The 18,503-nt window shown below is 31.0% G+C and overlaps 1 protein-coding gene across 2 annotated transcripts in view; it reads right to left on the bottom strand.

Annotated features, from left to right (window-relative positions):
• LOC145241417 (uncharacterized) overlaps nt 1–13,666 on the bottom strand; it is an 83,564-nt gene extending 69,898 nt beyond the window's left edge. The window contains exons 1-2 of one of the 2 annotated variants that reach the window (XM_080104354.1): nt 13,311–13,622; nt 4,181–4,225 (exon numbers count right to left, since the gene is read on the bottom strand). In XM_080104354.1, the coding sequence (XP_079960480.1) occupies nt 4,181–4,188 (8 nt within the window). In that variant the 5' untranslated portion in view covers nt 4,189–4,225; nt 13,311–13,622. Of the gene's footprint in view, nt 1–4,180; nt 4,226–13,310 lie in introns of both variants that reach the window. The other variant, XM_080104356.1, reaches the window with a different exon arrangement.
• Nucleotides 13,667–18,503: the final 4,837 nt, after the last annotated feature.

Here is an 18,503-nt window from a genome sequence, read left to right as displayed (position 1 = left end):
ATCAGCATCGGATTATTTTGATTTTGGATGTTTTTTTTTTTTTAATTGTTTTTGGTTTTTTTTTTTTTTTGCCTAAAAACAAAATACTTTCACTTTCATTGTCCGTCCTTAGTTTTAATGCCCATTTACAAAAAGGGTCACAGGTGGTCACTATTTTACAGGCTGTGTTAACGTGTCGGGAGGAAAGAATAACAGTGAATAAACAGTTGTGTTTATAAATATATAAATTTATTTACAGATAAACAGTTTATCGAAGATCGAAAGTAAAGTTGGTTGCGGAACAGAACACTCAATGTAATATGCAAGGTGAGAACAACAGACGTTAATACTAAGCATTAAGGTCCCAACTACAAGGTACAATAAAAAAGAACACGTGTTGGGAGGGTCGTTAAAATACAAGAGCTGTGAAGAAGCACTGAAGCATGTTAGGACGAAGTAAAGAATAGATACCCTGTAGCAGACGACACCGCCTGGCGGTGCCAGGTGCACAATTCAACTAACACCGGTGATTCGACCTTGACATTGGCACAAGCACACGGCGTCGGTTGTTTGTAAACACGTCAAATAGCAAACATGCTCGAATATTCACCAGCATTTTTTTAAAAATATATTTACAAAACCTTTGAAGATTTAAAAGAAAAAGTATATATTTACAAAACATTTTTTTAAAATAAGTAACAAAACGAACGTATTTAAATAAAAGATATTTAAATAAACGGGTGTCTCTTTCTGTTTTGGATTTTTGCAACCAAGATTGATTTTTATGTGCCGTGTTTTGGGGGGTTCTGTGTGCGTTTTTAAGACAATTCAATATTTATTCTTTAAAACATTAACTTCAGTGACAATATATTTTCAAAATAATATTTTTAAATATTACATTTTTACGAATATTCGCGAGCAAGATTTAAAAAAAAAAAAGACGAGGTGTTTTTTTTTTTTTCAATTAAATTATAAACTTTATTTGAACTTTCAACAAACTTTTACAGACAGTTTTTTTTTAAATAAAAATTATAAAAAGATTTCTATCTTGTGATACTACATTTCATCTTTATAAAAATAAAAGTTATAAAAAGATGTGAATAAAATAATATATTTTTTTTATCTCAATTGTTTATACTTGTGATTTTATTATGCATAAAAATTGCCTCGGCCTAAAAGGATTTCTCCTTCACTGACCACCGACATACATCGCACTGTAAATAAATATTGAATTGTATCAAAAATGCACAAAAAAGAAATGGCCAAAACCGTATAGAATGAACCTTTTTTTATAAGTTTTATTCAAACAGTCTTTATTTGAACTTAATGGACTGTTGTTTTTTTTTATTATTTATTAACTGTTTTATTCTTTTTATCAAACAAAAATAGAACTTTTATAATGAAATATATATTATGGACTGTTTTTCAAACATCGAAATTTTAAAATTAAAGTTTTATTTAAAACAAAAAAAAAGACAAGGTGTTTTTTCTTTTCGAGATATTTTTTTTCACCATTTATTACTTTGAAATTTTATTCAACAATGAAATGATAAAAAAAAAACTTTTCGTTAAATATATTTTTAAAAAATTATTATAAAATATCCATAAAGTCTATTTTTATGTCTGTAAAAGTTTGTTGAAAGTTCAAATAAAGTTTATAATTTAATTGAAAAAAAAAAAACACCTCGTCTTTTTTTTTTTTTTTTTAAATCTTGCTTGCGAATATTCGTAAAAATGTAATATTTAAAAGTATTATTTTGAAAATATATTAATTGTCGCTAAAGTTAATGTTTTAAAGAATAAATATTGAATTGTCTTAAAAACGCACACAGAACCCCCCCCCCCCAAAAAAAAAAACACGGCACATAAAAATCAATCTTGGTCGCAAAAATCCGAAACAGAAAGAGACACCCGTTTATTTAAATATCTTTTATTTAAATACGTTCGTTTTGTTACTTATTTTTAAAAAAATGTTTTGTAAATATATACTTTTTCTTTTAAATCTTCAAAGGTTTTGTAAATATATTTTTAAAAAAATGCTGGTGAATATTCTAGCATGTTTGCTATTTGACGTGTTTACAAACAACCGACGCCGTGTGCTTGTGCCAATGTCAAGGTCGAATCACCGGTGTTAGTTGAATTGTGCGCCTGGCACCGCCAGGCGTCGTCGTCTGCTACAGGGTATCTATTCTTTACTTCGTCCGTAATTTACATGCTGGAGTTTGGATAGTCCATACTCCTAAGAGGAACGTGGGTGGATCGTCGCAACCGTCCGTATGCTATGGAGGATTTGTCAAAAAAAAAAAAAAAAAATCCCCAAAATTGTCGGAATTTCCTTACAGAAACGCCCCGGGCGATAATTTTCTTTCTAACGAGGAAAGAGGAAAATCAGGCGAGAGCTATATCTGAAAGGATAGCCTCCTGAAGACAGACCAACAAAAAGAGAGAGAGAGAGAGAGAGAGAGAGAGAGAGAGAGAGAGAGAGAGAGAGAGAGAGAGGGGGGGGGGACGGGTCGCAAAAGAAACAAAATAAGCAGATGCCACCACCAAGATAGTCTCAAATACTTAAAAATTGTTGGCAAAAGAAGGAAGCTATTTACATTTCCCACGATAATAGCAATGAAGGATTGAAGGATTCAGTTTTTTTTTTGTTTTTCTTTTTTGCATTTGTGCATTGTAATTGGATCTCTAAAAAAAAATGCATTTTAAATAAAAACACTTATGTAACGTCAAAAATTAGTAAAAAAAACAAAAAAACACTTATGTTACGTCGAAATTAGTAAAAATTCCAAAAATTACGAAACAAATTACCGATTAGATCTGCTAGAGCTATCATTTTTTATCAAAAAAAAAAAAAAAATAAAATAAATAATTATTATCGATCCGCCATTTTCTAATTTAAAATAGCAACACTTGTTTACTTTCTTCCCACTGTATGAAAATTTGACAAGATCAAGAAAGCGAGGAAGGTGAAGCCTGCCTAAAGTAGGAGCAGAGCACTCTAGCCGTTCAAAAATTGCCTGGGAAGACTCGTCGGCACTCCACTCCCCTGTAGGGGCGCCTCAAGCAATAAACATTATACTTGCTTCCTCGAAAAGTTTAGAAGTGTAGACCTCAGTCAACAGTGAACAGGTCATTTCAAAAATGGTCCATACTCTGTTGGCTTCGGAGCTCATATAACCCCCCCCCCCCGAAGGGCTGAAGTTGAAATAGCAAAAGTTAAGGGAAAACAAGGGAGATAAATCAGTTTGTCGTACAGCATTGGACGCAGTAGACTAAACAGAAAACTCAGAAACTCAAAGTATCAACACTGGCTTGCCTTACAGATCCGTCCTGGGCCCAATAACTCACTTCCTTATCTTCAATGATCTCCCAAATCATGTTTTGAGTTCATTTGTCGACATATGTGCAGACAACACTACTATCTAGGGCAACACTTCAAAGGCCAGCAATGACCAAGATCTCCAAATCCTTTTCCTTGGACAAAGGTGGCACGTGGTGCAATGAAGTAAATAGTGGCTGGTTAATTTTGGCACATCCAAAACCAAGCTTTTTCACCACCAATGAATGCTCTGATCTCAACTTGGTCTCAGTTGATATGAATGACTTTTGTCTCAAAAGCTCCCTGTTTTAATAAGCTTCTATGTCTGACCTATAGTCCCCCCCCCTTTTTTTTTTACTTAAAAATGCATCTTTTAATATCCAATTATAATACACAACCATTTTTTTTTTTCAACTTTTTGATATTGTACGGCACCTACTATTCTTTACAGAGAAATAGGTTTCACAGGGTTTCATTGCTTCCAAATAATTTATTTTCCCTTAGCACAAGGTTTTTTTAGTAAGATAAATAACATTATCTCTTACTTTTTCTCCGACAGACTTGTTTTATTTGAGTTTCTCGCAGACAGTTAAATCTACTATAACCTATTGTTTTTAATATTATCTCATTTAGTACTAAGAAAGGGGTTAAATTAAAAATAAATTTTTTAAGGGCAACGAAACCGTGTCGAAATCTATTTTTCACTGGAAATAAGCCACCATACATTAGATTACCAATATTTTTTGGTTTAGAAAACTTAATGATATTGAACCAAAAAATAAGGAATTAAAGTTTTTTTTTTTTTTTAAGCAAAAAGAAAAAAAAAGAAAAAAGAAAAGGAGAAAGAAAAGAGCTACTGCAAAAGAAAACATGACTTACTTTGGCATTTTCGGATTTAATGCAAATTTTCGATATTTTTAAATACTGGAAATAAAATAAACGCAAAATATAAACCAATAAACTTTCATTTACACCGGATATAAAGTATCCATGAAAATCGTGAAGTGTCCCACTGTCTTACACATGATGCATAAAAAAAAAAAAAAATTAAATTTAGAGAAATAAGAATAAAATAAAAATAAAACTTAAAAAAAAATAATGCGACATAATCGAAAGATGCTACATAATCGAAAAATGCTAAATAACCGAAAAAAAATAAGTACCCCCCCTCCCAATAAGTAAATACCCAAATAAGTATATACCCAAATAAGTGGACCTGAGGTAATCGCGTCAAACTCTTTGCCAAGAACTTTGCAGTTAATTCTACCCTTTGCGACCAAGGCCGCCAACCTCCAATATTTCCTCCTGTATCAGAAAACACGCTATGTGATATATATATATATCTGTACGTGATGTTGCCTAGCTAATCAAGAACCTTGATTCCAGTAAAGCAACAGGCCTTGGTGGTATTCCAATTAGTATTCAAAAGACTTCAACCAGAACTAGCGCCCATACTTACAAAACTGTTTAAACGTTGTCTTAAGGAGAATTGCTTCCCATCACCCTGAAAAATTTCATCAGTATGCTCTGTATTTAAGAATTCAGGTGATCGCTCATCTCCCTCTCAGTACAGGCCAATAAGTCTCCTGTGCGTCATGAGTAAGTTGCTGGAATCTGTGTTAAATAGAGAAGTAATCAACCATCTCAGCAAAAATAACCTTCTTAGTGACACGCAATATGGTTTCCGTTCTGCTAGATCTACATCAGATGTGCTTACAGTTATATCTCAATCTCATAGGATTAGCGAATCTCTCAACGGAGGCTACCTTTCTAGGGCAATTGCTCTTGACATATCAAAAGCCTTTGATAGAGTATTGCATAAAGGTTTACTTCACAAGATCTCCAGCTACAGTATAGTTGGAAATGTCTTCTCAATTATTAAATCATTTCTCTCTGATAGGTTCATAAGAGTAGTGGTTAATGGGCAGAAATCAGAAGCTCTTAGTATTAATGCTGGAGTCCCTCAGGGGTCCATCCTGGGCCCAACTCTCTTCCTGATCTACATTAATGATTTTCCAAATCACATCCTTACATCATTCGTAGACATTTATGCTGATGACACTACTATCTATGGTAAGCACATCTAAGACCGTAAACGACCAAGTTCTCTGATTCTCTCTCCTCTGATCTTGAGCAAGTGGTACAATGAGGAAAGAGGTGGCTTGTTACTTTTAATGCATCTAAAACCAAGCTTTTATCTTTACATCATCAACGCTCTGAGCCCCATCTGGCATCAATTGAAATGAATGGCTCTCGTCTTGGGGAGGCCTCATGTTTTGACAAGCTTCTGGGCTAGACCTTTACTCCTGATCTTAAATGGAACACATACATTAAATCTGTTGCCAAGGCCGCTGGAAAAATGGTGGGATCATTCTATCGATCCAGTAGATATCTCATTGCTGATGCAATTCTCTATCTATATAAGAGCCAGGTATGTCCTAGGATGGAGTATTGTTGCCACATTTGGGCAGAAGCTGCTAGAAATGACTTATCCTGCCTTGATAGAGTTCAAAATAGACTTCGTAGCCTCGTAGGAGATGTCCTTTTCTTTTCCCTGCAACCTCTATCTCACAGAAGAGATGTTGCGAGTTTGTCTCTGCTTTATCGTTATTTTGATGGCAAGTGCTCGGCTGAGCTCCAATCTATGGTCCTCCCCCTCGTCAAACTTTCACAAGAAACGCCCGTCTAGCAGAAAACACTATCAATAATTTACCCCACTCTTTATCTGTGCCTAAACCTAAACGTAGATTCCATGAGCAAAACTTCTTTCTTAGACCTGCACGCCTATGGAATTGTCTTCCGTTTTCCTGCTTTCCAGCTGACTACAATATGGGTGTCTTCAAGTCTAACGTAAACAAGTTTTTGATGAGCCGTTCCATATAAGTTAACAAATTTACCGAATTTCGATTACAAACAATTATTATATTGTCCAATTTCTACTATACACTCTTTAACCCTTATCCTCGAGTGGCCTCAAGGCCTTGATAAGTGGTGATGCCTATGTAAAAAAAAAGTAAATACCCAAATAAGTAAATACCCAAATAAGTAAATACGCAAAATAAGTAAATAAATAAAAATAACCAAATAAATAAATAAAAACAAATAACCAAATTATTCAATAAAAAATAATAAAATGTAAGTAACCAAATGAATAAATAACTAACCAAAAAACAAAAAAAAAAACAAATAAAAAGATAACCAAATAATAAAAAAAAATAATTATAAACCTAATTTTTTATAATCATGCTATATGAGAGCTTCTACATAAATACAGATTGTTAATCTTCTACACGATTGCAAAAAAAAAAAACAAAAAAAACCCTCCTTAATTTTGCAATTTAATTCTTGTACTTGAAAAGTCCAACACAATGATTGAGTGATTATTGTCACTGTTCGTAAAATTTTCGAGTACAATGAATAAACTGTCAACTTACCATCAATGGTAAGTTACAGCAAGTTTCGTCGTACACGAGAAATGCCGAAATGAAAACTTGACTGGAAAATATAGTCGCTATCTTATAAACAAGTCGAGAAAAAGAATAACTAATGAAGGATAAGTGATTTTTTTTCGGGGTTAGCCTAAATAATTAATTAATTTAGGTTAATGAATAAGAAATTTACTACCATTCATTTTTTTACACATACGTTTTATGACAAGAGATTTAAAACCAGAAAGGATACTTGGGAATAAATGGATAACCAGAGGATATCAGTATTTACGAAGTCAATCCAAAATATTAACAGGGAACCTCGGATCAGTTCTCTGTGACTTGAAATAAAAGTTCAATGAATAAGTACCTCAAAAGCTCACTAAAAAGATTACGGCCCTTCTTCGTTATTGTAGTGAAATCCAGCCCCCCCCCCCCAATGATTTTTCATTAAGAAACAACAAGCCAAAAACTATCTGGTTCCCTGACTGATTTTAACAATTTCCCCCATCTTAACACATGGCCTGATGTAAAACAACCAAATGACACCGTTTCATGACAAACGATTCATTGATTTGAATTTGGTACCATCAAAAACCCCTATTTAGACACAAGTATGAATTTTTGGAAAAAATAAAAATGAGCCCCAAAAAGGGTGTGTTTTTTTTTTTACCCCTAAAACACCTTGTGGTTCAAGCCCCACAATTTTCCCGGTTTAAAATATTACGTTTCCGGATGTATATTAATATGGTCTTGCTTTTAGGTAATTTTCAACAAAATCTAAAGGGTCAGAAAAGATTCTATTGCGAAAACAACTACCAAGATGAGAGCAATAGTTCAAACAATCAAAATTAATACTAATCCTCATCGCAAAAAAAAAAATAAATAAAAATTTAAGACAATTTATCTAACTGGAATGCATCAAATTTATAGAATTTTTTTTTTTTAATGAAAAAGAAATAAATTTGAAAACTATTTTTTTTTTTTGTTATTAAATGAAAAAAAAAAAAAATTACCGGATTGCCGCGTTAATTCCTATTTCATAAATTCTTTAGAGTGAAATGATTTTAGCATTTCTTCCAAACAAATTATCTCGACTTAAACCATGTTTGTAATAATAATAAAAATTATAACTTTAAAGGAGTAAATTATAGTGGGTTAGGTACTTTTATCTTCAATTTGTGATATATAAACCTTAGGTGAGAAAATTAATTATTTTCATTTTAATAGACATTTCAAAATAAGAGGTGAATTAAAAAAAAAAAAGAAACGTTTGTCTAGAATATTATATTCGGTTTATTGGAAAGAGCATAAAATTTTACATTAAACCTGTAAATATCTTAAAAATTGAACCAATAGGTATATTTTAATAAATTTTTAAATTGAAAAAATTGAAAAAAATTTAACTCGTAAAATTCAATTCAGTTCATTACGTAGAAAAAATGGCTGCATGTGTGCGCATGCACTTTGTAAACACTTTTTTTTTTTTTAAATAAAAAATAACATTTCTATTATTATTTTTTTAAAAACTTTAATAGTTTATTTTGAAAGTATATTCCATAAAGAAATTAAATAACTCACTTTAAAAAGAGAAATTACGAGTTTTTTTATATTAAGGGTGTCAAAAATTAAATTCAACCTAGTGATGTCACGCAATAATCTATTTGTACATGTACAAAGTACATATTTTATGTAATAATGCAATAATATTTAACTAATTGTGACATGACCATCAGGTAGATAACATTGCTTATTATTGAAATTGATAAAAACAATAAGTAGTTATTGGTCCGTTGGATTTGGACCTTAGAATTAAAAAAATTCTCAATAACTACTCATTACATTTTTCTGAAATTTTCCATGAAGTTACAACTAGGCAACTGAGGAAATGTAACATTTTCGGATTTTTTATGAAAATTTTGGTTGCACCCCCAGAGGGTCAAAAGCGGTCAAAATAGCCCAAAATAGCACTTTTTGGGACATAAAATATTTTACGACCATTAGATTTTGCTGAAAATTGGCCAAGCGAGCAAGAAAAAATAACCCAAAAACCAAAACCATGTGGATATACATCTGGAAACATAATATTTGACCCTGGAAAAATTCTGGTTGCATCCCCAGGCAGTTAAAAGGGGTCAAAATGGGCAAAAATAGCACTTTCCGGAACAGAATCTTTTCCAACCATTTGATTTTACTGAAAATTACCCAAAAGCAAGACCACATGATATACATCTGGAAACGTTTCATCCTAAAAAAATTTTGGTTTCGTCCCCAGGGGGTCAAAAGGGGTAAAAATGGTAAGTTTTTTTTTGCTCCCAAAATAGACAAAAATAGCACATTTCGAGACATAGAATGTTTTCCGACCATTAGATTTTGCTGAAAATTACCCAAAAGCAAAACCACATGATATACATCTGGAAATGTAATATTTGACAATGGAAAATTCTGGTTGCATCCACAGGAGGTCAAAAGCGGTCAAAATCCCCAGAAGATAAAAGATCACAAAATAAAATAATCTAATTTAAAACAAAAACAACAACAACAACAACAAAAAAAAAAACAGAATAGTTTTGTGCAAATTTACCTGCAAAGTCAAAAGTTTAAAACTTTGTTTTAAAAAAAATGTTGATTTTTTTTTTTAAGTGGAACTTCATAATTTGAAAATATTGTCCAATAAATATTGGACACTTACAATAATTTTTTCTATTTCATTCAATGTTTTTTTGTTTTTTTTTGATATTTAAAAAAATTCATTGCATAAAGAAGAAATAAAATATTTTAAATCAAAAACTCATGTATTTCTTTAAGAGAATAAAAAAAAAGAAAAATTTGTCGGGGGTGTTTATAAAAGTAAACTTATGAGCGAAATGTGATCATTTTTCAAGTACAGTGACCCCATATTGACTAACTTTGTTGACAGGAAACATGTTAGAAATACAAAGGGGAGATAAGGCACATGTCAAAAATAATTAGACCTCTTATTTGTCAACTGGAAGAAAGGGAGACAAATCCACTCTGTAAACATCTGAGATTAGAATTTGAAATCACGGTCATGGAATATAAAATATAAATATGGACAAATTCTTATAAATGAAGAATGGTAGTACCCATTGATTAGTATTTTTTTTATAGGTAAGTGATTTTTTAGAATTTATATATATTTATTATATTTGGAGTAAGTTAAAATTCGTTGAATTTCTTGAAATCTTTTTTAAAGAAAACCCGATTAAAAAAATATTGCGTATTTTTCTATTAAAACTTTTATTATTTTAAAATTTGGTCTTTGCTCCTTTTATTGAAAAAAAAATTAGGGTTTAAATTACATTTTCAAGTAGTTATAAGCTTCGAAAGATAATCTAATTATTCAAATGTGTGTCACTCATTTTTAATGGCGACATCTGAGGTGTGTCAGAAATTTCGTGAAAAATAGTGAATAATTCCACCCCGTCTTTCCAAGCTTATAACTCCTCGAAAAATGTAATTCAATCCCTAATTTTTTTTTCAATTAAAGGAGCAAGGACCAAGGTTTCATTATAAAAACAACAAAAAAACAAACAACGTGCTTTTTTTTAAAAAAAAAGGTTTTCGGACTTTACAGGTAAATTTCTAAAAAACACTGCTTTTTTTTTGTTTTAAATTTGAATATATTATTTATTGACCTTTTCTCTTCAATTTGTGATATATAACACTTTGGTGAGTAAATTAATTATTTACTTTTTAATAGACATTTCAAAATTGGAAGCGTGAATTATTCGACCCCCTGTCTTTCCAAGCTTATAACTACTCGAAAAATGTAATTCAAGCCCTAATTTTTTTTTCAATTAAAGAAGCAAGGACTAAGGTTTCATTTAAAAAAAAAAAAACAAGAAAAAACAAACAACGTGGTTAAAAAAAAAAGGTTTTAAACTTCGAACTTTTCTAAAAAAACACTACTTTATTTTTGTTTTAAATTGGAATATATTATTTATTGACCTTTTCTCTTCAATTTGTGATATATAAAACTTTGGTGAGTAAATTAATTATTTACTTTTTAATAGATACTTGAAAATGGGGGGGGGGGCGTGAAAAAAAAAACGTTTGTCTAAAATATTATATTCAGTTTATTGGAAAGAGCATAAAATTTCACATTAACCCTGAAAATGTCGTAAAAATAGAATCAATAGAAAAATTTTGATAGATTTTTAAAGTTTAAAAATTGAAAAATATTGAGTTCGTAAAATTCATTACTGTTAAAAAAAAAATATTTCTATTACTTTTAAAACAACTTTAATAGTTTATTTTGGAAGTATAATCCATAAAGAAAATAAACAATCCACTTTTAAAAGAGAAATTACGAGTTGTTTTTTTTTATATTTTATTCGCAGTTTCGTGTTAGGGGTGTCAAAAATTCCTACAAAAATTCACCTAGACATTCACCATTAAATATAAGAAAACGGACAGTTATTTTCATATACGCAATTGGATTTTGTTTCGAAAACTAGTATCATTGATACTTAATTTGCTATCATATCGTTTTTTTTTTAATTTTTGGATATTTTCATTACTGCGACATGACAATTCAGTAGATACCATTGGGTTTACTTGAAATTCAATATTTCAATTTTCGAATTTCGCTACAATAACGAAGAACTACACAACTTGGCCTTCTGGACAAGATCAAAGTGTAGTATCTGTTCTTCAGATGCTGCACTTCTATTTCTTGTTCTCTTTCGGTGGAGGAGAAATCCTTCACGACTGAGACAATTTTTATTTTTGTACCTTTTCTCCACGTTAAAAAACGACCCTTGTGTCTAACTCTGTCCCGTGGGGAGGCATAGTAAATAGGTACAATAACGAAGAACTAGGATTATCATCTTATCAATTTATAATATATAAAAACAAAACAAAACAGGTTGTTGTTCTAAGAAAACAAAAACAAACAAAAAATTGCTTTGGTATTTATTTTTAGAAAGACGTTAATTAACGAACACTTTTTTTCTTACTTGTTGGAAAAAGGGGGATTTTTATAAGTGTTCACTAAGGTTAGTATCAATTCATTTCTCCCCCCTCCGTGTTAAAAATGGGTTTAATCATTTTTTTCAAATCAAGCAGTGCAGTTGCAGTGCATTACTGCATTAGTAATGTTAAATAAATAGTAAAGTTAATAATAATAGTAAAGTTAATAAATAGTAAAGTTAATAATAATAGTAAAGTTAATAATGCAGTAATTACTGCATTATTAACTTTTACGAAAACTTTGGTGCTTTAACGCGATATTTATTTAATAATATTTTCACGTTAAATTCAAATTTTACGGTATATTCTGTATTAAGTTGTTAGGTGAAAGTACAGAATAGTTACAAAAAACCCCTCCCCTCCCCATGTTAAGAATGGCTTTCTAAATAGTGCCATTATTTCAGCACGGTAACAGATGCAATGCACTATGCAGTGAGATGCACAAGTACCAACTTTTATTTTTAGAAAGATTTTTTCAACTTCATTTTTTTAGGGGGGGGGGATTTAAAACAATTAAAAAAAAAAAAAATTCTAACTTGGTTTTGCTTGCTTCTTCAGTGTCGCCTGCCTTTTTTTTTTTTACATTTTTTTTTTTTCACTTACAAACTTTCAAATTTCACATCGTGCGTCTAACTCGGGCAAACGTGTTTACAGCCTCTTTTTATTCGTATCGTCTGCCTTCTCGGGAATCTCCGTCAAACCTTGAAACTGACTCCGTAAATTACCGAAATCTTTTGAGTTTCACTTCATTGAAAAAAAAACAAAAAAACTCTGTAGCATATTTGTAGCTTCTACAGAATTTGAACCGTACCAAACCGATTTTTGTCGAACTAAATCTAAAACTTAGTTTAAGATTAGGTTAAGGTTAGTTTTTTTTTTTTAAATTAAGGCAATTTTGGGAATGGGAAAATATACCCCCCCCTTCGATACTTATGCATTAATACCGTATTGAAATAACATCATTTAGAAACCCATTCTTAACACAGGGGAGAGAAGATGAGATTGTTTTGTAAATATTATGCACTTTTACCAAACAATTTATTAAAATTGTTATCGTAAAACTTGAATACAACTTGAAAATACTATTTTAAAAAAAAAAAAAATGTTTAAATGCGGTACAATAAGTGCATAAGCACCAAAGTATTACTTTTGAGACAAAAAAAGGCATAGTTAAGTGTAAAACAAAAATGAAAGTAAACAAAAATAAATAAATAAATAAATAAACAAAACCAAAACCAAAAACAAAACTCCGGGACAACACCGGGTAGTTTCTACTAGTGTCAAATAGATAAACCTATCGAAAAATGTATAAATTAAATTGTAGTGACAAGAATTTTATATATAAACAATTTTGTTGGTGAAATTAAATAGTATTATTTTTCGTATATAAAAATAGACAACTGCTACAATATTTCACATTACAATAACTCCATTTTTGTTGATTAAAAGTAAAAAAGAAAAGGAAATTTACTCCAAAAAGAAATTGTTAAAATAAAATATCCCCACTTTCAAAAGAATAGTAAAACATGAATTTTTATTCAAATAATACATTCACAAATACAAAAATAATTAAAATAAATAAATACCTGTTTGTTTTGATTCTCAACAATTTTCCGGAATTGATGATCTCAAGAATATCCAAGCACGTTTTATGTGATTTAGTAAATTTGAGTTTCAATTTCTCCGTTTTTGTTTTCCTGACGTGTTCGTATGGATTTTATGATTATTTTGTCAGCTAATATTTATTGTTTATTATATGCGTTGTCATCAAACCTGCACCTCTCTATTATGTGCAGTGTACTACTACAGCAGTCTGTCGCTCAGTGGTGATATTTCGCTTTTAATCTAGCAGAGCGCAAAACGGCTTAATTTATGGAGAAACACCAAACATCGACCACAGTTGCGCGTCATGACGTCACTGGAAAGCAACCAATCAGTGCGCTCACACTTTTCCTTTTTATTTATTTATTTATTTATTTATTTATTTATTTATCTGTTTTGGTAATCCCCACAAATAAACCCACTTTTAGTTTCAATATATTTTTGTTAACTGTAAGTCATAAAAAAGAGAAAGAAACTTTTTCTAAGAAAATAAACCAATGTATTAAGCAGAAAACACACACACACACACACACACACACACACACACACACACACCTCGCTAGATTCAGCCACTCTGATGAGTCGTAGACGACGAAACACGTGTCAGTGGATAATTATATCTTTAAAATAATATATATATATCTATATCTATATATATATATATATATATATATATATATATATATATATATATACTAGACTACCCGTGACCCGTTTGGTCAGTATGTTATATTAGCTATGGAATTAATGTATGAGCGTGACACTTGTGACGTAAAGAAAATAGTTTTTTTTTGACATAACAGAAACATTTCTATGAAAGTATATCAAAATGAAAAAAGAATATAGATAGATTTCTATGTGTCGTTCTGTTTATAATTGTTTATTTAAAAAAAAAATTACAGCCATTGAATTATAAGTGGTTTGCCATACTTATAGGTAAATGTGCGCTGCTGAACAGATACCATAATACTTAAAGTTAAATTCAAATTTTGATATTTCTTTTTTAAATGAAATTGTTAGTTGAAAGTACAGAATAGTTAAAGCCACTCTCCCCCATATTAAGAATGGCTTTTTAAATAGAAAATGAAAATAAAATGTAAGTTTTTTAAAATTTATTTTAAGCAAACATTCATGACCCATTGGGTCAAATATTTAATTTATATGTTAATAATAAGGTCGATAAAACTAATTAAGACAATGCGTTTCTATTTTACAACATTTTTTGTACAATTTGAGTGTTTTTAAGAAAACTTTTGTTATCCTTTCGCTTAATTAAGTGAGACTTCTTACCAGGTTCTAACAACTGTCTTATATCCGGGTTATTCATATTAATCCATTTCTTTTATTGAATATGTTTCGCTGAAAAGCACGGGTGCTTATGCACTTATTGTACACCAAATAAATATTTAATTTATATATTAATAATAAGGTCAATAAAACTAATTAGGACAATACTTTTCTATTTACAACATTTTTTGTACAATTTGAATTTAAAAAAAAAAAACTTTTATGTTATCCTTTAGCTTAACTCTACTATGCGAAAAAAAACCAAAAACAACTGGGACGCTGAAAACGTACACATTAAAACAATACGTTTTATTGCCGCGTTGATTATTTATTTGTAACGCAAATAAAAAAGAAAATTTCGGGGTTATTTATTTATGTTGGTAGCGTAGAAGAAAATGTGTGAATGTTTTAAAGAAAGGTGTATTAAAAAATGGAGAATAAATAAATAAAAAAAGGAAGTTGGTGGGGAAATCGCCATTGTAAATTGTTCTTATAGTTGTCAACGGGTCAAAGTTGATTTATTTGTAAGAAAATTGCGACAGTATAGTTGTAATAAAGAATAGTTTCAAAGCATCCCCATCCTTCCCATGTTAAATAATAATTTCTAAATAATAACATTAATATTTCAGTGCGCAGGTCAAATTCTGCAAAAGTAGAGATTTGCGTTTATTTGTTTACGCTGTTATGGGTTTATGTTTATGTACGCATGCGCAACCGGAAGGCGTAAACCGGAAGTGGGGTTACAACACCCGTTACAAGGTCATTTGAGTTTTATAATTATATTGATATATGAGAGAGGGTGCTTTATAACTTATTTCTAGTAATATATTAAGAGAATACCCGTCCCAGGGTGGGTAAAAGAATTTTCTTGCACCACTTTTATATGCCCTAATACAGATTAACATAAGCATATAGCGATACTAAATATTATGTCTAGAATCTTTATTCCAATTTTATTCGAAATCCATTACATGATTTTGATTCTAGAAAATGTCTAAAATTTAATGTTTAAGCTCCACAGGATTTAAGAAATTCATGGAATCTTGCTTAATAATTATGAATCAAGTCAATATAAATCTGATATATTTAAATTTTCAAATGGGAGTTTGTGCCCATAATATACTCCTTAAAAATCCTTTACATATTCCAAAGAAACTGAAATTATACCTATTAAGATTTTACAAAAAAATGAAATATTTTCATGAAGACTTTTTGCTCCGTTTTAATTCCCTATGTATAAAACTAAATAAAACAAAATATATCTCACTTTACGATCTCTTACCTCTAGCAGCTGTGTTCTAAAGTTCATAATGATCAGTTAATTAGTTTAGGAGTAAATCCTGTGCATACAAATATATATATATATATACATATACTTAACTTTGTGCAGATTGAGATTCCTATCAGGAAAACCCGGAGTTGCCCGGAATTGCGCAAGGAGCTTTAGATTCTACACGAGACCATAACAGCATTTTATCTTTTTTATGTTTATTATTTTTTTTTGATTTATTTTTGTTGGTGCTTGTTCATAATTCCCCCCTAAAAAAAAAAAAAAAAAAAAAAAACCCAAATAAAAGAAAAAATGTTTTATGTACGTACGTACCTGCGACAAAGAGAAAATATCGTTTTTTTGTTTTGTTTTTTTAATTCATGTAAATTGATCAAGTAGTTTTATTTTTATAAAGGAATTCATTTTTAAGCAACTAATGGGAATTCGTAGGCATTACAACAAAAATTTTTGCAAATTTGAATTATGGTGCGTAGTCTCCTTTACTTTTTTTGAGACTATTTTCAAAATAGCGTCATGAAACAGTTGCTCCTCAGTTAACCATTTCTTTTTTTTTTTACATAGGAGTTACCACTTATCAAGGCCCAGAGGCCACTCAAGGATAAGGGTTAAAGAGTGTACAGTAGTCAATGGGACAATATCATAGTAATCGTTAGTAGTGGAAATTTGGTAAATTGGATTACTTAAGGGGAACGGCTCATCAAGAACTTGTTTACGTTGAACTTGAAGACGACCATATTGTAGTCAGCTGGAAAGCAGGCAAACAGAATAGAATTCCACAGGGGTTCAGTTCTAAGAAAGAAACTTTGTTCATGGAATCTACACTTAGGTTTAGGCTCTTCTTGTGGTTGAAGGTTCAATCCCCAGTGTGGGTGATATTAAGAATACAATTGTAAATTACTTGCAAGTAATTGGTACTTGCAGGACTTAAATTTAGATGTGAATAATACGCCCATGTAAATGTCCTTAAGTAGTTTGTGTTTTCAGTGAAGTCACATTAAGTACAAACAAAGTTTACTTTATAATTGACTAGCAGGGGTACCTGGCATTGCCTGGGTATATCGAGATGGTGTAGTAAGGAACCCTGGGGGAGGGAGGGGATAAAAAAGTGTTAGCAGCAAGGGAAGGGGGATCAAAACAACAGTAGGCAGTTTGGGTGAAGAGAGTTGTTAAAAAAAAAAGTGGTAATCTGTAGGCAGGCAGGCTTGAACCTGTGACACGAAGGAGGAGAAAAAAACGTCTTAGCCGATGTCTCCATGGTGCAAGTGGAAGTCGAGAGCGTTTGAATTAAGCATAGTCAATCCAACGGTGACGATGACTTGCTAAAATGTCCACGAAAAAGCGACCCCTTCTTGTACAAAATCGCCCAGTTGAGGGTGAAGGAATGAATGCTTTGGGCCAATTTTTCGATATTTGTCGTCCGAAGGATCAAAATTATACTGATCTCATGAGGATCCGTCCCATGTGTGGAAAGTTTTTGTGAGACACACACACACACACACACACACACACACACATTTTGCCTTTTATATATATATAGATTAGAAAATACCCGTCCCAGGATGGGTAAAATTAATTTCCTGAAGAGAACAGTTTTGTACCATTTTTATGTCCTCTTAAAACAAAACAAAAAAAGAAAAACTCAGCAGCATTCAGCCTAGGTGAGTTGAACCAGTTTCCTACGAAGGAGGAAGTTTCAAGGGAATATCAAATTCACAAGCAGTTCCCAGTTGCATGTATATCCCGGGGAAATGCCAGCATTATATTTGTGTAGTTCTTGCAGGGAAATGTTGATGGCTTGTACTCATAAATGGTTATCAAATCTTGTACTGACCAGGCTTAACGTTGCTGATCTAACAATCTAACAAGAACAGGTGTGTCAATGTGATTATGTCGTACATGTGCAGGATTATGTTCGATTACGATATAATGATACTAAACCTTATGTCTAGAATTCTTATTCTAATTTTGATCGAAATCTATTACATGGTTTTGATTCTAGAAAATGGTTAAAACTTAAAGCTTAAGGAGTCTTAAGAAGAAATTGAAATTCAAAGAAATTTTGCTTAAATGGTGTCTAATTACTATGGATCCAAAGAAACTGAAATTTGGAGAATATTCATTAATTGATCTCTGATATCTATTATTTAAAATGTCACAAAAATTGGATGTATCTGAATTTTCACGATTTTGCCTGCTTTGTATGAAATTAAACTAAATATACTCCACATTACTACCACTTACGCCTAGTAGCTGTTTTTCAATAATGATTGGCTAATTAGGTCAGGAGTCAATCCTGCAAATATAAATATATAAGCCTATAGATATATATAAATATAAACTTGATAAATTTACGTAGTTTTGGGATATGACATTTTCATTTTGTGACGGTTACGTACGTCATAAAGATTGTTATAAAAAGCCCCTTTAAGAAAATAAAGTTGAGCTCTCTTTAGGGAATTAAGAAAAAAAAAGTGGTCAAGCTAAGCGCAAATGTAACATTCTGACTTCTTGCTGTTGAATATTCATGCCCATCGACTTAGCATTTGTAGGTACTTTATCTCCCTTAGTTCTTGTGTTAATTTCTGTTAGCTTGGAGGTA

The sequence above is a fragment of the Euprymna scolopes genome, chromosome 20 (assembly GCF_053919585.1).
Source record: "Euprymna scolopes isolate OS-2025 chromosome 20, ASM5391958v1, whole genome shotgun sequence".
In the NCBI taxonomy this organism is placed as follows: domain Eukaryota; kingdom Metazoa; phylum Mollusca; class Cephalopoda; order Sepiida; family Sepiolidae; genus Euprymna; species Euprymna scolopes.
The sequence above is the reverse complement of the archived record's forward strand: the minus strand, read 5'-3'. Positions and strand labels throughout refer to the sequence as shown.